Source organism: Scaptodrosophila lebanonensis, unplaced genomic scaffold (assembly GCF_003285725.1).
Source record: "Scaptodrosophila lebanonensis strain 11010-0011.00,11010-0021.00 unplaced genomic scaffold, SlebRS2 tig00000053-arrow-pilon, whole genome shotgun sequence".
NCBI classification, from domain to species: Eukaryota; Metazoa; Arthropoda; class Insecta; order Diptera; family Drosophilidae; genus Scaptodrosophila; species Scaptodrosophila lebanonensis.
Genome location: NW_022060548.1, coordinates 11839879 through 11864265, shown reverse-complemented (window position 1 = coordinate 11864265; position 24387 = coordinate 11839879). Strand labels below are relative to the sequence as shown.

At 36.1% G+C, this 24387-nt stretch overlaps 1 protein-coding gene across 1 annotated transcript; it reads left to right on the top strand.

Moving 5' to 3' along the window:
* The first annotated feature begins 3959 nt into the window (after positions 1-3959).
* On the top strand, positions 3960-22516 carry LOC115623737 (protein CREBRF homolog). Its single transcript, XM_030518248.1, has 6 exons — positions 3960-4528; positions 17938-19913; positions 19976-20196; positions 20266-20521; positions 20917-21042; positions 21113-22516. The coding sequence occupies exons 2-6, from the start codon at positions 18062-18064 to the stop codon at positions 21220-21222; spliced, it is 2565 nt and encodes an 854-aa protein (XP_030374108.1). The 5' UTR covers positions 3960-4528; positions 17938-18061; the 3' UTR covers positions 21223-22516.
* Positions 22517-24387: the final 1871 nt, after the last annotated feature.

The following is a 24387-nucleotide window of genomic DNA, read 5'->3' as shown; positions in this document are numbered from 1 at the left end:
ATAGCTCCTAGCAAGAGACATGATATTTATATAAATCCAATAATATGGTAGGTACATGAATATCAAGCACTACGAGTAGTTCCACGGTTCTCCATCTCTCTAATTCCTCGCTAAAACTAATAACATATAATAAATATATTTCCTGCACTATCAAAAAACGTAAAAACATACATACTTATTATGAACATCGCATATTGGTGTTATCAACTCGAAATTTTTGTTTAAAAATAAATTTGCATTTTTGATTATTCAATGAAATCTCACAATCAGAATTTGGTTTTGCTTAGAAGTATTGTTCATTCTATTAGGTGTGTCGTTCTTTTTATAATGAGGATCTATTGCGATATTTATTTAAAATATTGCACAACGTGTGCCATTAAGTTTTCCCTTAATTCTGGTAGCATTTGAAAAACCACTTTGAATGAACTGTGCGTTCTTAAAGAAAATCCAAGAGGCTATCCAATTGTTGTTGTTTCAACCAGGTCTTCATAGAAAACTACCACTTATTGAGTTTTAGATCTTGATTACTTTTAAATTTAAGTCGAAATGTAAAAGTATCTGCAGTTGAGTTTTATTTTAAACAACTTTACGATGTTGAAATGTTTTGCACTATTATAGTGATATGTCTAAAATTTGGACTAGAATTCACTACTAACTGCTAGTATTTGTTTACTCAATATTTATGCTAAATTTCATTCTATTTCTTAGTCTACCAGCAAAGCTTTCTAGATTTTAATCTGAAACATCTCAATGAATTCACATTCACGCACTCATTAATGAATTTCTCATTTGCAATTCGTTCGGCATGCACTCGTATTTTAAATCCGAATGCGTTGTGCCCATTGTGAGTGCATTACACAATTTGAATGAGATATTGCATCAGCAAACAGCACTCAATATTTGTGCGGCCACAACTAGAACGAATCATTAAAATATGCCAACGATATTCAATTCGAGCTGATATACAAATCGTAGGATTATCATTTTTGTTGTTGTCATTGCGCTGTTGTTGTTTCTGTGTGAGTGAGCAGTTTTCTGTTGTTGTTGTTCAACATAAACAAACTAATAAAAAAGCAGCGTCAGCAAAGAGAACAACAGTAAACGCATCGTGTGGCGAGTGCGGAGTGCTGGTGGCGTGGGAGGTCTGGGAGAGATGGCGGCTGCTGCATCTTTAATGTGATTTGCATTTCCTAGCCATAAAACATCGATGTTTCAATGCTGTAAACAAGTTTATTTTTGCACTGATGAACGAAATCAAAGCGCCAGACAATTTCATAACAATATATATTCACACACACATACTATAAATATGTAGGTGTTTGTATGAATAAAGAAATTTGCATAAAATACAAAAAATGCGAAATGGGCAACCAAATAAAAACAAGCTGCCGAAGTAAACAACAAAAGTGACGTCAAAAAACGTTAAAATAGAGTGTAAGAGAGTTAATAAGAGAGCAAAGAGAGAGAGGTCGCGCAACTATTGTTTGTATGTATGTAGATGTTTTATTTTTAATAATAATCAGAAAAGCACATCAATAAATGATTGGGGTGGTATAAAAAACAAAGTAAACAAAGCAAAGAGTTTTTATAGAGTAAATACGCAAACACACATACATGCATGTACATCTGTATATGTATGTACATATGTAAAAGTAAAAACAAAAACAACAAGCACAACAACAATAGCAAACGCTGGCAGAGACTGTACTCGCAGCGCCTGTACAAAGTGCCCCCCCCCCCCCTTGATCCCCAATCGCCGGTTTTCAAAAACTGAAATGGAAAAGTGGAAGTGAAAGAAGCAACAGACAAGCGCACAAGCACAACAAAATCATAATAAAAATAAAAACAACGCAACGAATAATATGAAGCGCTTTGTTTGCCCCACTCTTCAAATATTGCTTTTGTGTGGGTGAGCGCCAACGCGCATGCCTATTCTCTCCCTCTATCTCGCTCTCTCGAAGCTTTGCGGCTGCACAGCTGTACAAATTAGAGTTGGGCTGTGGACCGTGTTTTGGTTCGCTGGCTCGCGTGTTCATCGTGTTTTACATACACATATCGACATTCTCATTAAGAACTGTTCCTCCATTTATTACTTTCTTTGAAAGTAAAATTGCTTAAAATTTGTTATAGCCCCTATTTTCATCATAATAAATAATATAAAATGTTTCTGAAAAATTTGAAATTATAGCCATGCAACTAAAATTTGTATATGTTACTCAAATACTTGTATAATTAACTTTTAAAGAGAATTCTATGATATACTCGCATAAAGAATTCAAATAATTTAAATTTTCGGTTGATGATACGAGCTTACAGCATTTTCTTTCCATAAATTCTGAGTTGGAAAAACTGTACGCCTGCATTTCCACCTTCCGGCCGGGTCGTGTCGGGCCGCAATAAGCCGGCCCATCCCATCTCTAATACAAATCAAAACAAATCGCTGAGCGGCCCAAAAACAGAAAGCTCACTGTTTTTGTCGCTAAGCTTTGGAAACTTTTTATCAATCGGTCAAGAACATTTGACGAGCGCAGACGAAACGAACAAAAAAGAGCGGCACGCTAAACTTTTTAGGTGGGCTGTTGTTGTTTTATTAGTGTTAGTGAGAAAGTTGAAATTACAGAAAACAATAACAAAAAAAGAAAGAAAACAAATAAAGTGAGCGCAGGGTGCGATAATCAAAATAAAACAGAGAAATAATTATAATTCATAGTAAAGCGCAGATAGGCGACAACAACAACACCTAAAATGCTGGGTGACGCGTGTGCAAAAAATAGTACTGCATAATTAAATTAACAAAATGTATTTATTTAATTACACAAAACACGAACGATTCTAAATTTTATTTCAAATAAACTTATTCGGGTTCCAAAACGCTAGCAAATCGCGTTAAAATCAAACACAAAACTTTGCTTTAACGCCATATGTTTTTATATCTTGTTGAAATAGAGGGATCCAAACTCATAACTATGACGACTATGATAATTCATTTATATATGTAATTCGGTTTCAGCATTTGTTTAAACAAACCACGAACTAGTTTTTGACAGCAACAACAAATTGAGAACGAACGGCAAACAAAATAACAACAAAATCACTCATAAAACAAACGACGGCGCATGTTATAATAATTGTATGCGTATAAAGCTCAAACAGCAGATTTGCATAAATAAATAAACTAAAACTAACAGACAGACAGAGGAACAGACAAGCAAAGAAGCAGCAAATACAGAAAAAACAAAAACAAAATCAAGCGAGCACACAAGTTGTGTGCATGTGCGTGTGTGTCTGTATGCGTAGGAATTTAACTATAAGAAATTCTTATTAGAAGCAGCAAACGAACGTCAAGCGACGCCGCCGCTGACGTCGACGCCCGCGCACGCCCCTGCCTGCTGTTGTTTCGTTCGTTCGTTCATTCGTTCGCTTGATTTCGACTTCGTTTCGATCAGTTGTTCATAACGCGCTCAGCTGGTTAGTTCGTCGCTCGTTTGGTCGCCGCCTTTGCCGCCGACTGCTCAACGCAAAATTGACAGCAAACAATAATAACAAATACAAAAACACGACGACAAATAAAATTCAAAAAATTGTTGCTGTAAATTTTTGCCATAACTTAAATTTAAAAACAACAACAACATCAGGAATAGAGGAAAAATATTGCAAGTGTTTTTTTTAACAAAAAACAAATGCTATAAATAATTCACAATCACAACTCTTACGTCAGTGCCAAATAATTAAATATACAAATGTATGTACAAACACACACATAAATACATACATACATACGTACATAAATAAAAGCAAGAAAGCTAGCGAGCAAGCAATACACACATTATTAACAAGAATTGTTAAAAGTTTTTTGTGCGCTGATAAGATTTGCTGCTGCTTGTCCGCAAATAAATAAAATTTATGCCACTATTATCAAAAGTTATACAAAGTTTTTGATATACATACACACATACACATGTACATATATTTATATACATATATTAGAGTGTATGTGTATGTATGTTTTTAAAGGCTAGCAAGCGCCGCGCCACATTATAAATAAGTTTTTGTTTTAATCGCCGCATGTGTGACCCAATTTGAAAAACAACCTACAACAACAACAACAGCCACAACATTTCTGTGCACTTCATTAAGCGTGACCAACAACAACAACAACAATGAGACTCGATGTTAAATGTGTTGAATGTGCCTTTGCATAATAATTAAAAATCCAGCATTTTGTTTATAGTACAACAATACAATTACAATTAATTTATAAACACAACCAAACTTGAGGAACATGAAAATGTTTAAGTAAACATTTATACAAAACCGAAACCAAAAGAACAACAAAGTTAAATTAAATAAAGAACAACAACACCAATTATTCATTTCTGCAAGAACCTACGCGGAAGTCCAGAATTTCCTCATATAGAACGACGACAAATTTTACAACGTGAATAATTTAAACAAATTTTTGGCCCCACACCTACTATATACTTATTTGTATGTGTGTATATGTGCGGAGAGTACCAAAATATATAAGGTTCGTATCAAAGTTTATTAAGCATTAAAATTATTATAATGTATGCACGTGTATATATGTATAATATTACGATCATGTCTGTATCAGAACTTGCTGAATCATAGCGCCCCAAATTATGCCGAAAATTGATCGAGGAGCTGAAATCTTTGAGATCTTTCATGAAACTACAGTGAAATCAGCCTATCAAAAAGTAACAGTAAAAGCGAATTTCGACTAAATGTTACTTAGTTCGGCTTTTGGGACATTCAACTCTAAAATGGGGGAAAATGATTTAGTAAAAACTTTCCAAAAGTAAACAAATGTAGCTTAACCTTTAACACCAAGATATGATTATAAAAAAGGAGTACTGCTTAAATGTTTAATAAAATATATAAAAAGTATTGACGACTAACAAACGATTAGCAAGCTAGAGAGCAACTAACATATTTATATGTACTGTAGTCGAATAATATTCTCTCAGATATTGTCTGAATTGGCGAATCATACTAAGTTGTCTCTATTAGTAGAATAGAGAAACTGTCATAAATAGAAACTCAAGGCGCTGGTGATTGATTTGTTGCGATTAAGTTGTGAAGAAACAAAATTGTGCTCTCTTACAAACGAAAAGAAATAAAATCTGTTAGCTAATCAAGGCTATTGTGATAGGAATTGGTCGGTCATTAAAGTTTATAGCCACTCATAAAATGTGCTTTGATTTGAATAAATCAAAAATACTCGAATTGAGGCGATAAAGCACACTTATGTAAAAAGTTAAGACATTTCGAAATGTTTTTTGTTTCAGCGATTTGCACTGAAAAGTTCCATAAAGCATATTTCTATAATTCGAAATACTTTTGAAAATACTCGAATTTTTATTTAAATTTGTTGAATCATGAAAAACACGAAAATGTTTACATGAATCATGTCCCAAATAATGACTCACGCTGCATTCTGTAGCTATACATGATCTACGGTTCTACAATTCTAAAAACCTCTCTAAGAGCTTAAACCAACTGTGAAGAATTTGTAATCCCTTGTAATAGCTGCGGACGAAGAAAAGAGAGCTGTAATCCATATATTTTCATATAAAATTTGTTGCCGTTGCTGTCACAATTTTATAATTTATGCGTCTAGAGCCAATTAAAAGAAGAGAAGAAAATTTTACAGAAGAAATAAACGTATTGCCTGGCGTATAAATCTGAGCTACATTTGAAATCGAGAGTCGAGAGTCAAGAGTCCGCGTCTGAGTCGCTGCTACGAGGCGTGTAATGTGAACCCTAAAAAGCGACACACACAGCCACACACACACAATCAAAGGCAGCTCTTAAACATACTATAAACACAATGACCCTTCAGTACAGCGCTCTAGTTCTAACTTCAAACTTTGCCTCACCTCGCGTGCCAGAGAATTTACTAATCACCGACTAGCGGCTGCACTAAGCCCATGGTAGTTATGGGTTTTAATACATATATTGAACAATTGAATATTAATTCGTAACAATTTCAGTTTATTAATTTGTTTAAATCATGTGTTTGGTTCATTTATATAATTATTATGGCTATTATAAGTATTCTTCATTTAAGGAAATTAAGGAATATAAAGAAATTTTAAAATTGTATAATTTAATGAAAGCATCATAAAAGTTCTTAAGGCTTCAACGTTGAACACCAGCAGTCTTTCTTTCGCCCTTTGTTACAACCTATTTGACAAATAAACAAATCGAACAACCAATAAATTTTACGGGTATTAAAGACCAGGGAAGGTGTTTTTCTAACTAGTCTTCACTAAAGACTACCCTGGCTTCTATCCACTAGGCGTTACCAAAGCGGTCACTCACCATCAGTCGTGCTGAAGGGGAGCTTTGTATGCATGTGTGTGTTTGGAGCACGGACTATTAAACAAAGATCGCATTACAGTGGCTTTAAAATGCGAAGCATTTCCTGTCGCGTCCAAACAGAAAGAAAATTTAAAAATCATCGAAAACGTCAAATCAGCAAATCAGAGCAAACAGAAAAAAGCGAATAAAAAGGCAAATCTCAATGAAAATGCTAAAGAAATCAAAAAACGTTCAATTAAAATATGCCTTTTAGCTTTTGTTTCAAGCGCTCTTTTCCTCTCACATTTTTGTCTTCGATTTTTTGCCATTTGTGCAGATACATAATCAAAAATATATATACTATACATACCGCGGGTATATACAGACAGAATTGATATTTGTATGGAAAAAAAGGCAACAAATCGTATTGGAATTGATTTCAAATTGAATTTGAATTTCAAGGCGCGTGCGGGGCGAGTTCAGTGTCAGTGGCGAAAATTCAAGGTTGTTAAATGTTGACTTGGAACAAGAAACAAAAAGTAACACACACACACACACATACATACTATAAGTGAGAAAATATTTAATGCCATCTGTTGAGCAAATACCAACAAGGCGACAGCTCGTGAGACAGTCAGTTTCTTAGCGCCAAGTCAGGCAAAAAGTTAAGCCAGTTTTTGTTGTTGTTTTAGTTGTTGTTGCTTTTTGTTAACCAACCCATCATCACAGCAGGCCTCGTTTAGTTTTAGGCGCCACATTACGCATACGACATGTGGCGCGCACTTAATTGGTTTAAATGTGACACTCGAAAAGATCCAAACAAAGTGTGTTCTCACCCACCACATACATACATGTACATACATACATACAGATGTATAATCATTCGCTCTATCACACATCTGTGCATGCATATGTATGCGTGAATGACTCAACAGTTAAGTGAACGATAAGAAATGAGACGTCCAAATACACAAGCATAGTCGCCTTACACAGACTGCAATAATCCGCAATAATAATACAATACAAATAGAGCACGAATTTCGTGCGAAAGGGCTGAAGGGGTCGGACAAAGTGCAACAGGCGTGTCGTACGTGCTGACATTTCTCAGTTGTCTACCGACTTTTTATCTTTTTGTTTTTTAAAGGGTGCCTTCTACAATTTATAATTCAATAATCCATCAAATGGAGGGTGCAATATTTGTTTTGAAGGATATAAATTCAATTTGTATCACCTTCCACACCCATTGTTATTTGTATACCCTTTACCCGAAGCCATGTTCGACTGTATGAACCCCGAGAACTTTTGAACCATAACAGCTAGGCACTCCAAACTGATCATATCAGTCATATCATATCAAATCATATTACACCTCATTATTTTATATAGCTGTGCATTTATTTTATTTTATTATATTAATATATGAATGATTATGATTCTGTCTAACCTTTAAGCATTTGCAAACTTTTCATTTAAGCTTTTCATGTAATTGAATGAATCGCCTGTTCTGTGATTATTTCTCTGGCCATTAATCTTCTCTATATATGTAAGTATGTAGTAGTGCTTGACACGCCTATCAGTTGAGCATATCGGATACTTTACAACAACAGTTATAGCAGATAATTAGCCATGCAGCTAAATTCCTAGAGTCAATTCAATTCAATGATTAATTTATATGGAAATGCCTCCCGCGGTTTTTCTAGCATTATGAATTCTATTTAAATGCCTTTTTTTTGTTTTTGCTTGGACAATTAACACACGCTGACAAACTGATGGGCGCCGATTGGCAAATATATAACTGGAAGGGGGAGTCCCATAACAATTATTTTCTTGAATACTCACATTCGCTGTTTATATTACATGAGAGTCGAGATGAGCTGAACACCGATCAGATGATCGGCTCTGAGAAAGAAATTGCATCATTATTATTATTATTGAGAGCAGCAGGCTATAGTTAAGAGTTGACGACTGCTGCCTCTTGTCGTCACCAGAGTCTCGAATACACGTGCATTCCAATTTACATATTTCAATCAACATTTCTGTGTGTGTGTGTTATTTTGTTAAACAAATTTCTATATTGCATAGCAATATAAGCAATTAAAACGGTCGTTGCTTTGTCGGCCTTCAACTTTCTTTGTTTTCTGGTTTGCTCTTCATTTTTTTTATTATTACTTTTTTATATATTTTGTTTTTATTTGAACTGCTGTGCTGTGCTGCTCTGTTGAGTTCTGTCTGTGCTGCCGCAGCCTTTTAAGAATTAAGCAAACTTGTTTACTTTTCCTATGAAATTTCTTTTACAGCTCTGTTTTATTATTAAATACAGAAATGTGCTCAAAGCAAATGGTGCTTGTTTTAAATTGTATTTTCCTCAGTCCACAAAATTGTGGCTATTTCCAAAAGCAAAAGTGTCAAAGCACCCTTCAAATAATATAGACCTTTCTCTTAACGTTTTAGCATATGACATGTGATATCTGCTCCCCTTTTTTTGCTGTCATTGTTGCTTAAAACATTAGTGTTCTTCTTCCCCTGTCTAGTGCTGATAAATATAGAAAAAAGAATAAACAAAACTATGTCATCGAGTGGGCGTTTGGATGATGCTTCCGGCTTTTGTTATTTGTTTTTCCTAAAAACATGCAGAAAAAAATCAACGAATAGTTGGAATTTATTAAGGAACATGATTTGCCAAAAAAAAAGCACAAATATTTATGGATATAAATAGAATATTTTGAGGAGGATAGATCCCAGCATGTTTAGCTGTTTTCTTGTTTTGTTTGCTGCTCTGCTGATAAGATAAGATAGATATAGATTTGTGTGCAGTTCAGGGTCGTCAATTTTCTGTCCTGCTGTTCACAATCATCCGCGCTGCCGAATTGTGTTCGTAAATGGATATACAGTCCAACTTGCCTGTAAAGAATTCTTAAAAGAATATTTTTTGTCACAAGTGAAATCATCTTCCTTGTAAAAAGCCTTAATCATGGAGGGTATTACTTTCAAAAAGGAAACTCAAAATAGCAAAAAGAAAAACAAAACTCTGTTGACAAATAGTGTCAAGTATATCGTTGGAGACCAATACCTAATCTTCTAAGACATACTATGAGGGAAAAAAAAATGCTTTTTGTAAATCAGAGGGCCTGTTACCGGAGCCTAAGCCGCAAACAATTGGATATGTGCTCCTCAAGAAAGGGTATATTGTTTCCTTTAGGGACTCTTGCCACTCCTTACGAAGCCAAATAGGACAGGCGCAATGCGTCAACAAATGACACGTGTCTGAAAGATTTCCCTAGAAATATTTGCAATTTCCTCAATTTGCAATTTCCTCAATTTCCTGTATTATCAATTTTTCGACTGACCCATTCACTAAGAGGCCTTATCAGTTGCCATTGTCGTCTCACATTGGCAGCTGCAGTTCATGATAGATACGAATACATGTTCGTATGTGTGTGTGTAGCATTTAACTAAACGCTGATAAGCACTGCACACTCCGGCTGAATGTCCGTCTATCCGCTCACGTGTTCCGTCGACACGACGCGACGCGACGCTGCTTGTTCAAATCTATTCTCTAGAGTCGACTCGTAGATTATACTGCATTTCTATTTGCCATTTGCCTGTCAATATTTGCATGAGTGGTTGTGTGTATGTGTGTGTGTCTGTCTGTTTGTGTGAACTTCTAAAAATCGCCATACGAGTACATACAAAAAAGTCACGATTTCGCATTCCCTATTCAAGGGGCTTTAAGTGTTTAAGTCAGACAAGCAGATATATAGACAGACAGACAGATAGACAACTGCTCTGTTTGTTTAAAATTTCAGCTGACTTGTGCTAATTTTGGCTCAATACACAATGATTTCAATCGATACAACACACATCCACACACACACACATCACATCCATGTAAACATCAAATAAATTGATTTTAATTATTTATCTATTAGCAAGCATTTTGCAATTTTCGCGTTTTTCTTTCTTCTCTATATCTCCTGCTGTCTCGCTCCCTCTTCTTAAATTTTAAATTGATTGAACGATCTGAGAATCGTGCAACTGTAGACAAAGCAGGGTTGAAAATCAGTTTATAGGAAAACCACAAATAATGAATCTTGAGTATTCTTTTAACTCGGCTTTCTATGTCCCTTTCTTTTTAGTTTTCTGATAAAATCATGATCCCAATCAGCATATCGTCATTCATCGTATCTATTTAGTTGACATTAGTGGAAGCATTACCTACTTCTGTAATCATGACATTTTTATATGTACGTGAGCAAAGGATGTAACATTTTAAGATTTGTGGGTATAAACATTCAAATAGTTACCTTTTTAAAAGCAACATTTTTGCAGTTGTTCAGAAATTATCGATAACCAAAATACCATTTATCACTAAGTTACAAAACAATTTTTCGATATTGATATTTTTAAAAATATAGCTAACTTTTTCTTCGCTTCGTAGCTATTTTACATCAGCTTCTTATATAATAGTACCACAACAACAACAACAACAACAATAACGAGCAGCCGCACCAAGCCTGCCCGCCATCTTTGTTATATCACAAGCCACTTGCTATGCTAAATTCCGCATATTAAAATGCAAAAACTATACAATACAAAAAAAAATACTACAAAATACAAAACGTAGCCGATGCAGGCACCAACATACACACACATGCATACATTTGTACATACATAATTTAATTGTTGCTATTTTTGCCAATGGCGCCCTAAAAACGCGCTCTATAAATATAAACCGGCGGCAGCAAACTTTGCGACGAACTTGCACTTGGCGGCTACCTCAACATAATTCGCTGTGACTGTGTGTGTGTGTGTGTGTCACAACGCCCACACACACACGCACGCACACACATATAGACACGGGTGGCAAAAGTTGCGTGTGCCTAAAATTAAAAGGAAAGACAAAGCAGAAGTGACTTGCACAAAAAAAAGCTAAACAAAGAACTGCATCATTTAACGCACATACATACACACTCGTACGGTATAGTAGAGTGTTGATAGTGAAAGAGAGTGGGGAGAGAGGTGAGAGTGTAAGTTCAAGCAAAACAAATTTCATGCCGCATCAGGCATGTGACGGAGGACGTCAACGTGTGTTGACAAAACAAATTGAAATTCGTTGAGAGCTTTTCGACTGTTTGATGCGCTGCGAAAAATATTATGTGAAAGCTTGGTGAGCTTTTAATATGAAATGTTCCCTCTGCATTTGAAGCTTTTGAATGAAAATCCTTTAGATTCTTAGAATCTAGTTTTTCTACATCAACAGAAAACAAAAATTTCAATATATTTTATAGAACCACAAAATAATTTGGCTAAGTTACGGTGTTCGGGGTCTCTATTAACGTATTAACAAATTTGACCAGCCGCACTGACCCCATCACATTGATGATAATGATAATGAGGAGGCACATTATCGACGTCGATGGCGCGTCGTCGTCATTATTGTCACGTTGTTCCAAACGACACCACAGCTGAAAGTTCAGCGAGCGACGCTAAACGGAAGTTGCTGCTATCAGCAAGGTGTGAATGTGTGTGTGACACTGTCTGTGTGTGTATTAGTAGCTGCGACGGCGACTTGCGTTTGTGTGCTTGTTACGGCATTATATGCAAAGTTTTTGTTATGACTGGGCCGCGTCTCAATTCCAATTTTTTTGTTCTTATATATATGTACATACATTGTATATATCTACTATATAACTGCCGTGTCTTGAGTAAGTCCCACTTATGGTTGTTGTTACTGATAATACCGGTGGGGCTTTACACAACAACAAATTAATCATAAGTACAAATGCTTATATATGTATGTACATATGTAGATGTGTAGATTAAGATACATACATATTAGAGTAAATCCAAAACACTATAATAATAGAGACCAAGTGAAAGTGGGTGGAGTAGAATGTATTTGCTGGTTTATTTTTCCCCTCACATTTGCATACATTTTAGGGATATGTATGTATGTATGTATGAATGTATATATATATTATATACAATGTATCTATGCATTATATATTTGATAGCAAAATAAATGATGAAATGCTTCAAATCCAACTATTGATAGTCTACAGCTAATGATCTGTTGTTGGAAATACATAATCGAAAAAGCTGAAGAAGTAGTTAATGGCTTAATTTAGCGATAAATATTGACTTCGGAATTTTATTTAGATTATCTGGAGAATAAGTTTTATAATTTTATAAAAAATACGGTTCTACAACTTATAGCACTGTCATTGTACATAATTATTTATACACAAATCTACATACATACATATATGTATGTATGTATGTAAGTATGTATATCTATCCGTCCAATTATTTATGGTACACATATACCCTAATCCACTCACAACCCGTAGCGCAACAAATAAATTACCTACATATGTATATACTTGTGTGCATATACTCGTACTTATAAATATATACTTAAGTACCTACACACGTATACAAGTATATACATACATGCACGGAACTTACTAGTATAAATTCTGGTGAAATGTAAAAGCTCTCTGGCACTTGGGAACGGCATTTATTATTGTAAATTATATTTTATTTACAAATAAAAAAGCCAAGCAGCGGCAAAAGCTTTGCTATAGCCCCACACATGTGTATAAACAAATACATGCTTACAAATATTTGTACTATAAGATATGTGTATGTATGTAAGGGAGTGTGTGCGCTTAGCGAAAATGGCGACAAAAGCAAACAAGCGAAAACATGTGTTGCTCTGAGAGCAGAACAGCTTATCTACATCACACGCGTGCGCGCGCTCTCTCTCTCTCTCTTTAATTGTCTCTCTTTGTCTTGATTGCAAAAGCTTTACATGGCATGGGAGCTAAATTTTGTTTACAACTCTTGTGGGGGAATGCGTGTGAGTGAGCAAGTGTGTGTGTAAAACAAAAGCAAAGCTGCGATAAATTATAAATTCAAAACAAAATATAAAAAATAAACAGTTTTGACCTTGAGTTTGGTTAATAACTGTGCACATTTAGCGCTCTCTTAGTTTAATCTTTGTTGATAAAGTTGCCAGCATTTGTATTTAATTTTGTGTTGAAGTTCCAATCTCACACAATTTTATAACATTTAAAGCCCATTTGAATGGTTTATTAAAGCGCTTTCTTCACTTATATTACACATACGTCTAGTTGGTCGCAAACATTGTGCGATCACGACACGAGTCTGTGCTAATATACAAATAAATATGTATGCATGTGTGTATAAAGTTGGCTTCAATATTAATTCAGTAATAATAATATAATGAAGTGAGCTGGTTTCTCCTGTATTTTGCTTTTTGTACTTTGGCCCCTAATTCTTTGTTTTCAGACTGCTTTTCACGTGCCCCTTTCTCAACATTTATTTCTGTTCTGCTTTGTTTATATCCACATGTATTTGCTTAGCTTTATTAAGTAGTATCTGCTGTCTGTTCAGTTGTTAGTTTGCCCAAGTCTGTTCGGTTTCTCATTTACTCGCTGACTGCTTCTTTTCTGTTCTTCTTTGTTATCATATGTTTCGAATCAGATGTTCCAGTATTCCAGCCCAGAGCGCTTATTAAATAATTCGTATACATGTATGTATGTATATATTTTTTGTGTATTTTTATTTAAACATTCCCTCTACTACGAGTATTAAGGCGTATTGTTTGATCGTCCCTTTCCAGCGCAAATCAAATTAAAATGTTTGCTTGTCTTTCAGTTCCATCGAATATTCTATTTCGCTATTTGAATTTTTTCGTTTCTCTTTTGAGCAGCGAATTTGTAATAAAAAAAAATTCTATATTCTATGTACATATTTATGTATATACATACATACATATGTATATAAGCACCCGCCCGTTTGGTTCCTATATAGTAGATATGCCAGTCTTCGGGCTTTTTGGAGCTTTGCCTCGCTTCGGTCTCGTCATTTCATCGACACAAAAATTTGTTTGGCCTTCAAAGCGTTCAGCTACCTTTGACGAATATTAAGCAATTTAGTGGCAATCACACTTACACACAGATACACACACACTAGCGCACACATAAACATAACATGTGCGGTCACAGAAAAGGAAATAACAATAATGTAAAGAAACAAACATACAAATCACTTAGCTTAAGTAGAGTTTTTGTTGCTGTTAAAAAAACGTTTGCTGGCTCGTTCTGCTGCCATTTGTTTTATTACGAGTGTATTCGTTGACCTTCAGGAAAGGGTATTTACAGCCATATTGAGCCAATTGTGTTGCTATGTTTTGTAACTATGTATATACATACATATATTTATATGTATGTATAGTGCTATCACTAGGGGCCAAAGAGTAGTTCTCATACAACTGAGATAAGTGTTACTGTAAGATATTGCACACATTTATAAAGCACTATATTTTATGGTTTGTTTTTTTTCTTTATTTAAATTTAAATTTAAATATAAACATTTGTAAGCAGTATTTATAGATTGTTCAGACATGGCAGCAATGATTCAAATGTCCACCACACACTATCAAGTTATTTTTATTTCCGAATGCTGTTCCTCAATTATCAAATTATTTATTTATGTACATACATATGTATGTGCGTATGTTGATGAATGTGTAAGCAAAAGAAGGCGTGGCTCTTCTTAATCAGCATACATACATACATACTTAAGTGGACGGTCAGAATTAGAAACACCCTTTACTCTGCATACTACTTGTATATACTACAAGGTATGTGTTTCAATAGGAACCACTTTTATTTTTTCTTTTAAATGGGCTGTACTATCAAATTTTTCCATTCCATTCTCTTTATTTCTTTATTGATTACATATAGTAAGTATGTGGGCTTGTGAACGTATGTATAAGAGTAACTTTTTCGATTGGTATCCTTGGAGTGATCTTTTCAATTTCAATTCAGAAGTCACGATATGTGTCTGGGTGTTGAAACCAAATGCGATTCGAACTTTACGAGGCACAAAATTTCTTTAAAAATGGTCTGAATGCAATGTTTCTAGTTGTTCATCAAAGATTTTCTAGCACCGATTTATTAATTTGCTTAAAGTGTTGTTCATCAGTTGACGTTTTTGGTCTTCCAGGATGTGGACTGTGAGTGGCTTCCACACCTGCTCCACCCTTTTTGAATATCTTATGTCATCCAAAGCCTGTTTATTGAAATAATATTATAATTATTTACCTATAACCATAAAAGTCATACAAATGTTACCAGGAATTCTATTTTTATGCCAAAAAAAAAAAACAAGAAAAAACAGAGGCTATAGAAATTAACACTCATTATGGATATTTTATTTATCTGAACTCTGTCGTCATTTTTTCACATCTTTCTTCTTATTTCACTTGCGTTCTGATTTCTGGAAATTTGTCAGAAATTCCCAATTCTTCTGGAGCGTATTTATGGGTTTCTTTGTGTTTTGAAAAGCTTGTTTATTAACGTCATTATAATGTATGTGTATACTGTACTGGTACAGCCCTACTATATATGGCGAAATTAATTTACACCTCCGGCCAAACAATACAAGATGTTATAATCGCATGCATGCAATTTTCTCATAATTTATGATCGGCAAATAACCAGAAATTTCTTTTGTAAACAAACTCATTAATATTTATTGGCACTTAAGACACCTTCCGGCCTCCCCTCCCCTCCCCCCGCCCCCAACAACCTGCAGCAGGTAGCCGATTCGACCAATCAGTCGAACAACGTTTACTAATTTTGGCATAGTTTTTTTCTATTTTCTTTCATTTTCCCTCCTATTCTTTGGCTTAGTTTGTTTTGTGTTTTGATCCCACTCTACTATTCTCGGGCACAAAACAAAAATGTGGCGTTGTTTTGGTTTTGTTTTCGTATTCCTGTTCTTATTTTGCTTTCGAATTTTGCGCACAAAGCAGTGAGTTGACAGAAATGGTTTTGTTTTGATGCATGTACATATGTATATTATATCTAGCACTATAGCTATACCTATACCTACATATCTATACACTTATATAGATAGATATGTTTACCATTTCATTGTTGGACGAAAACAAAAACAAGCCTCAATAAATAACTGACAAGCTAGAATAACAAAGTACGTATTTTAAACTATTATTTGAAATGGATGTAATCAATTGAAGAACTCATGTATCTAAACAGTTGTAAAAAATTCATAATACTAATCGTTCATAAACATTGATAAAAAAACAAAATAATAATAATAATTGATAATGGCAGACAATAAACTAAAAACAATAGAACATTTGCTTAAAGACAGGTCAGGAGTTGACAAGATTACTTTCAAGAATACATAAGCAGATCTTTTCTGACTATAATCCACTCCTGCTGCTATCAAACCCATCCAAAAATGAAACTATTAAAATATGCATATTTAATTTATTTTTAATTTATATTTATCGTTATTTCATAGCGTTCCGGAAAATATTTTGACAAGCTTAAAACAGAACTAGGTAGGTGGCGATCGATAGGGATATTTTTAAAAAAGCTCTTCAGATCTTCACTTCGGCCAAAGGCCATCTATTTTCTAGGTTATGTTAATAGTTTTAACTGTTTATATAAATAAATAAAAGATAATAATTAGCTGTTATTTAATTTACAAAATTGATTAGTAGACATAAAGCAGTTCAATTAAAGAAACAGTTAATTCTTTTCAAACATAAAATGTTTAGTACTTGTAGACACAAAAATTCATTAAGAACTCCTTAGAAATAATAGTTAGTTCATTTTATTTATGGGCTTTATTAGAGTTGATCCGCAGTGTGTGTTCCAATTCCCAGCAGTGTTCTTGCTGAGTCGTTAATATAACCATAATATCGATTGGTTCTGCCCTAGAAACAACTTGATCATTTTTCTGCAAGTCTTAAACTTTCCACTTCGTAACACTGTGAAATTATAACGGTAGAACTCGGCTTGTGCAAGAGGTACGAATGCATTTTTGTGAACCTTTGGCCACGTGCCAGGCATACACGTGCTGTCATTAATCAAGACAGACTGGCAATCGGAATGATAGACAACAATTACTTGCTTGGATTCAGTTGGGTTGGGCTGGGCTGGGTTGGGTTGGGTTATGCCATCAGAGTTCCGGCTGCGACTTGGTTCCAGATAACAGTCTCTCAGTTCAGCCGCATTAGAATTAGGTTTGTGTTGTCCGCGAAGGCAGACAACGGCACAGTTTTATGGATTATCAGTGCAGACCAGACTTGGAATGGCAATGCAAGTACGAGCATATATGTACTGGCATGTGCAATAAAAAATATGAGTATAGTGAGCGGCGGAAATGTGGAAATGTGTCTCGACACTGCAGCTGGCGGCCTTGAAGGTCGTCTAGCCGTTTGTCGTAGTCGTTGTTGTTGTTCGCTATAGTTATGGTTATGGACTATTTGTCTTGCCAATTTTATGTTCAACACAAGCTAGAATCTCATAATGGAGATATTTCTACACTCGAGAAAAAAGGGCGAACGTTCCAAGTCGTCGGGAATGTGAGACCAGTCGGTCTTACACAAATTTTCGATGTACTTAGGTTCTACTTAGCCCGATAAATAAATCAGTTATTAGCCAAAAACATAACGATAGTTAAGTTAGAAATGTTATTGAATATTATATACACTTTCATAAATATTATTGAATATTATATATTATATATTTCCCTTTTATTTTGCAGGCACTGGGTTTGTCTTAAAAGCAGCTGCAGGCGCAGTTGCGCATGCGCTTAGGCGCAACAACAACAACAACAACACCAGCTAGTAGTAGCAACAACAATAGGAACACACACACACACACGTACAATGACAGAAAATCAAATGTATCCCATGTCGTCAGAATTCTTTGACACATCATCGAACAGCAGCAGCAATCCTTTGAAATACGATCTATATTCGTTTGGGAGCAGCAGTTTTGGCAGCTCTGTTGTTGTTGGGTCGCTGCCGACGCTTACAATAAACACAAATTATAATACAACAACACTTGCCGGCTCAGCAGTAACGTCGCCAGTAACAGCCACATCAGCAGCAACTATTGGCAGCAATGTTATGCTGAGCACTGCGATCAGCATACCACGCAGCAACAATCCAAACCACAATCATCATCATCCCTACCACCACCAGGACAACACGCGTCATCATCTGCCCAGTCCCAGTCCCTTGCACAGCATGGCGTCGAGCACACAACAGCAGCAGCAACAGCAACAACAACAACAGCAGCAGCAGCAACAACAGCAGCAGCAGCAACAACAACAACAGCATCATTTGCAGCTGGGCGAGCTGTCGGACTTTGGTTTGGATGCTGCCTCGTTGTCGCCCACCTTGTTGCAAGATGTCAGTCTCAGTGCCGCCTCGCCACTCAGCCAGACCCTCTACAATGGCAACATATCGAGCTATTTTGCACCCGACCTCGCCTCACCGCTGGGCGGCAGCAACGAGCTGAGCATTAGTCTGAATGTCGCCGACAATGCTCTGCTCAGCGGTTTGGGCAGCGATGGGAGTGGCTCGCATGTGCACGATGCCAACAATGGGCTGCTCTTCGAGGCGCCCCATTCGAACACCATGTGGAGCGACATTAGCAGTGCCATTGTGAATCCGAAACACGAGCCGTTCAGCGTCGACGACGACTACATTTTTCCCAACGACAAGGCCGAGATACAGGCGCTGGCTGACCTCAATGCTGGCGAATTCTTCGATGTGATTACCAACTTTGAGGACCTCTTGCCCACCAGCGCGGTGGCGCAAGGTGTTAACTTTTTGCTGTCACCCCAGCCGAGCAGCAGTGGCAATAGTTTGCCGCAGCTGAATAGTCCTGGACAGGCCTCACCTGTGGGCCCGCCCATGGAGTTGCTGCAGCAGCAGAGCTTGCCACAGTTGCAAACGTTGCTGACGCAACAGCAGCAGCAACAACAACAGCAACAACAGACACAGAATCTACAGCCAAGTTCCTCAACTAGTCCGTACGAAATTTATCACAGCACGCCAAATAAGCCACAACAGCAGCAGCAGCAGCAGCAACAACAACAACAACTGAGTGCCGCCTTCTCTCCAGGCAGTCAGCCGTCGCACTCGCCACTGCAACAGCAACAACAACAACAACAACAGCAGCAGCAACAGCTGGGTAGCAGCATCACGCCGCCACCTCCGCCACACGCCAATCGCTCGCAATTCCAGCTCGTGAAGTCGCGCAACATGCAGGAGCTGCTGAAGAAGGGCTTGTCGAGCATCTCACCGGATGGCTCGATGCTGGGACAGTCGGTGCCCGGCGCCAGCAATCTTCTGATGAGCGGCAATGCCCTGAGTCCGGGCAGCAGCAGCGGTTTCGGTAGCGCCGCCTCCGGCAACAGCAGCGGCCAGGTGGTCGTCACCGCCAGCAGCGTTCGCAAATCCTTTGCCTATCAGGGTGCCGCCGAAAGCTCCCCATTGTCCCGTCTGTCCTCGTCGGCGCCCACCCATCTGGGCTTGGAGCACATTTGGATGCGCCGCGAACCACGTCAGCATTTACTCTCAACCGGCTCGCTGGCCGAGGCCGAATCTTTCTCTTCGCTGAGCACGGGCAGCGTTTTGTCCCCAGATGGCATTGATTTCTCGCAGGACGACGACGACGATGCCTCCAGCGAGAACAGCGACAACTACGATGACTTCTCCAGTGACAATGGTGTGTAGAATTCATAAAAAAGATAACAGTTTTTTTCACGTCATCTACTTTCCCGCTTGCAGGATCTGGCGATGAGGACGAAACACGCACATCTACGCCCAATCAACTGTCCTCCAGCAAGGGCAAGGAGCGCTACTTCTGGCAGTACAATGTCCAGGCCAAGGGACCCAAAGGCAAGCGTTTGGTCTTTCAGTCCAAGCTAGAGGATCCACATGTGCTCAACGAGGTTACCGATCCAGTGTTCAGTCCCACTTGCTCAGTACGCGGCATAAAGGTGTACAAGGTACGCTTTCTCACGGACTTATCCATTGAATGGCACTCCAATATTTTTCGATTCTCATCATATTTACAGCACAGCGGCAAAGCTCGCAAGGGCGATGGCAACGATCTGACACCCAATGCCCGAAAATTGCACAACATTGGCAAGGAGCTGGACAAGCTGAGTCGCACCATCAACGACATGACACCCGTCTCGGAGCTGCCCTTCAATGTGCGTCCCAAGTCGCGCAAGGAGAAGAACAAGCTGGCCTCGCGTGCCTGTCGCTTGAAGAAGAAGGCACAGCATGAGGCCAATAAGATCAAGCTCTATGGTCTCGAAATTGAGCACAGTAAGTAGTACGGGCATTATATAGTGCAGTTATAGAAGAGCAAAAAAATCTCATGCTATAACTATCAAATTATTCACATTACTTAATGGGTATACATACTAGCAAGTCCTAGCCTTGAATGTATTTAATGTCCGCGAATGTCCGTCTGTATGAACCCCGATAACATTTGAATCGTATTAGCTAGGGACTCTTAATTCGCTATGCTGACTTGTCTTATTCATACGCAGAGCAAGTTTAACACAAACCATGTATAACTTTTAATTTTTTCGAATGTCCGTCTGTATGAACCTCGATAACTTTTGAACCGTATTAGCTAGGGACACTTTATTTGTTTTCTATGTTATATCAGTATTAATTACACATTTGTAATCGTTTTTTCCCCCCTTTTGTTGCAGAGCGTTTGATCAACGGCATTGCTGAGCTGAAACAGGCACTGGCCCTTAAGTATCGCGCCCAAAGCATGGGCGAGTCTACTGAGGAGGTTGATAATCAAATAAAACGCATTTACGCCACGGCTTCATGTAAGTCTAAATTGTAGCACAACAATAATTCTCCTAATAGAATACTAATGTTGTTGTTTCTTTTTTGCAGCTGGCATTCGTGTGGCAGGAGGGTCCACGGACTTCGTCAACAAAGTTCTAGAAAATATGCGCGGTGGCCTGCCGAATGGGGGTCTGGAAGAGCTGCGCAAATCATCATAAGAACGAGGACCAGCAACGACTAAGAATCGCAAGAAAATATGATTTCTAGTGTTTAAGACGAGGAGGTTAGGGTTAGGGAGGGCTAGAGGGTTAGAGGGTGGCAACCAGAAGCATGAACATGAGTCTAGACATAAAAACAGGATATCTTTATGAATGCATGAGTGATATGTAATATGAAATAACAGAGAAAAGAAATGTAGGTACACTGATATAATAACACTGATATACAACTGTGATTAAAGGCCTGGCGTAGCGCAACAAATTGTGTGAAGTGAAAGGATAATTCGGCCACAAACCAGAACTAAAGCGAAATGGAAAACAATTCCTTTGTAAAAAAAAAAACGAAACCTCAAGCAAAATAAACCAACACCCACACACTCACACACACAAACAATTGTAAAGAAAGAGGCAACCAATAACTAAGAAAGAAAAAAATAGAAATACAAATACAAATACTAGCTGTTAAGTTTGAAGAAAACGAGAGAAGAAATTGGGAGTAGATGCGCATGCGCAGCTCTCTGTTATTAAGAATGGAGGAATGAAGGAAGGAGCGCGTCTAGACGGTAGCTACCAGTTTTACCTGCTTATCAAATAGGATTATCTTCAGCTTAAATTTGGAAACCTAAAATGCGCGCACTGCGATTTATTTGCTAGACTTTAAAAGATATAAAAAAAGAAACGATAATATAACTACATACTAGTACACAGCTGTATGTAATTGGTTCAATGTTGTAGCCTTTAACTCTTTTTAATTAATTAATTGCGTCGTTATGATGAGAGCTTTTATAGCATTATTTTTTAAAAATTATGATCGATATATGTTTGTTAGTGCGTTTTATGTAATCTTTAAGTTTTTGTTTCAACTTGCATGTTGGCATTATCCCCATTTTTTGAATTACGTTCTATGCGGCTCCTAAGTTCTGGCAAATAACACATACATATAATACCAATATATACCATATATACATATATATACTTCTATTTACATATTTTACTCTACATACATACATGCGTGGTGATATAATTTTAATTTTGTTTGCAATTGCATTAATTTTGTGTTAAGGCGAAAGAACTTGGCTTGAGAATTGCAGCGAGTTTTGCCTTAAAAGTCAGTTTCAATTTACTTTAAGTTCCAAAATTTGGCACAACAATTAATTCACTTCAATAAAAAATAAACAAACTTTAGTTTTAAATTCAATTGCGGGTTTCTTTGCCAGCACACACACCTTATTTTTATAAACAAAACTATATACATACTTATATATAAAAGAAAGAACCAAACAAAACAAGCCTACACATTTTGAGTTTTATTATTAATTTTAGATTTTGAATGTTTTGCTGCTTCGATGCTAATTTTGTGATATTTGTATTCAGTTCTACACTTATATTCTTAAAAGAGAGGGGGGTTGCCCCCCAAAGCGTAAGCCTTAAATCTGCTCGAGTTGTGTTCAGTTGATATCAAAAATCGATGCGTTTAAAAAAAGAAAGAAAGGAAGGAAGAAGAGAAGAGAAAAAGTACATTCTTTTGTTTTGTTTGCTATTTATATGTATGTCACACGAAATATAAAATACAAACACATACAAAGTGATTAAAGTTTAAAACTTAGGCATTAGCTCACACACACATTCTAGGTTTAAACAAATGAATGTTTAATGAAATTGTTTTGAGCGCAAATATTTGGCCATCAGTTTTCTAGGGTTTTCAAATTCAAAATGTTAGAGCTTAGGGTTTTTTCAAATTGTCTAGGTGATAGGAATTCAAAATTACAATTAAAATTACGATTAGACACAGACACACTCACACACACATACAAAGTACAAGCGCAAGTTTAGCTTAAGCTTATAAAATAAAACGAACGAAAAACGTTTCTTAAACTATCAACTATATAATACATATACTATATATGTATGTAGTACTTGTATTACAATATGGAAAACGAAGCAGCGTTGAAGCAAGCACGACAGTTCCTCAGTGTTTAAAATGAATGATTTAAACCATACATACAGACAAACTATATATGTATATCTATGTATATATATGTATGTAGGTATGTGTATGTCTAATCTTTAAAACGCAAACGAAACAATTTACATATAAATGTTAAATGTGTGCTTTATATAAATGTGCTTCATATATATTTATATAATTATGTTAGAGACTAGTGTTAGGCCATGGGTTAAGGATGCGAAACAGCTGAACCGACAAATTGAAAAAGTAAGCGAACTACCTCAAGTTGAATTACATACAGTTTCACATATATAATATGTATATATATAGATACATATATGCTTGTATACATACATACATACATACATACATACATACATACAAGTATATAGGCTTGGCCAAGGCGCTGCAAATTTCTTCATATACAAACTGGTATATAACAAGCAGCAAGCAAACATACATACATATGTATATATATATATATATATATATATATATATATATATATATATATATATATATATATATATATATATATATATATATATAGATATATATATATATATATATATATATATATATATATATCTATATATATATATATATATATATATATATATATATATATAATATATATATATATATACTTATATATTGAGAGAATACAAATTCAAATGAATAATTTACTTTGGCAATTACTGATATAAATACAAATACAAAACAAATACAAATAAAAACTAAAAGCAAAACCAAGAGCCTGAGTCATGTGTCCATTTATGAAATAAAATTCAAGAAGAAAACATTATATTATTATTATATACATATAAATATTTTTTAAACTGCAAGCTATAATTATTGTGCATAATTATGTATTTTCAAAATATTAGGATAACAAATCAGAGAGGGAGGCAGGGAGAGATAGGGGAGAAAATAAAAGGCGTATAAATGCCACATAGCCGGACACAATCGCTATGAAAAAATCCAATTCAATCTACAAAGATTTATTAAATATTTAAACAATTTCTGTCCGTCTGTCATCTGCTCTGAAAAATAAAAGCTTCCGAGGTATTGTCATTAATTACAAAAAATGAAATTAATTTTTACTGAATTGGATTTTTGCACTTAAACATATGAAATTAAATATTAAATATTGTGTATTATTAAAATTAACACAACAGCAACAACAATAACAATTTAATTAATGTGGTGTCCAAAAT

What these genes read in the sequence shown, in the direction of transcription:
- LOC115623737 (XM_030518248.1), top strand. Translation starts at nt 18,062, where the DNA reads ATGACAGAAAATCAAATGTATCCCATGTCGTCAGAATTCTTTGACACA. An exon ending in TGACTTCTCCAGTGACAATG is followed by an intron (nt 19,914 to 19,975) that starts GTGTGTAGAATT and finishes TCCCGCTTGCAG; the next exon opens with GATCTGGCGATGAGGACGAA. An exon ending in CATTTACGCCACGGCTTCAT is followed by an intron (nt 21,043 to 21,112) that starts GTAAGTCTAAAT and finishes TCTTTTTTGCAG; the next exon opens with CTGGCATTCGTGTGGCAGGA.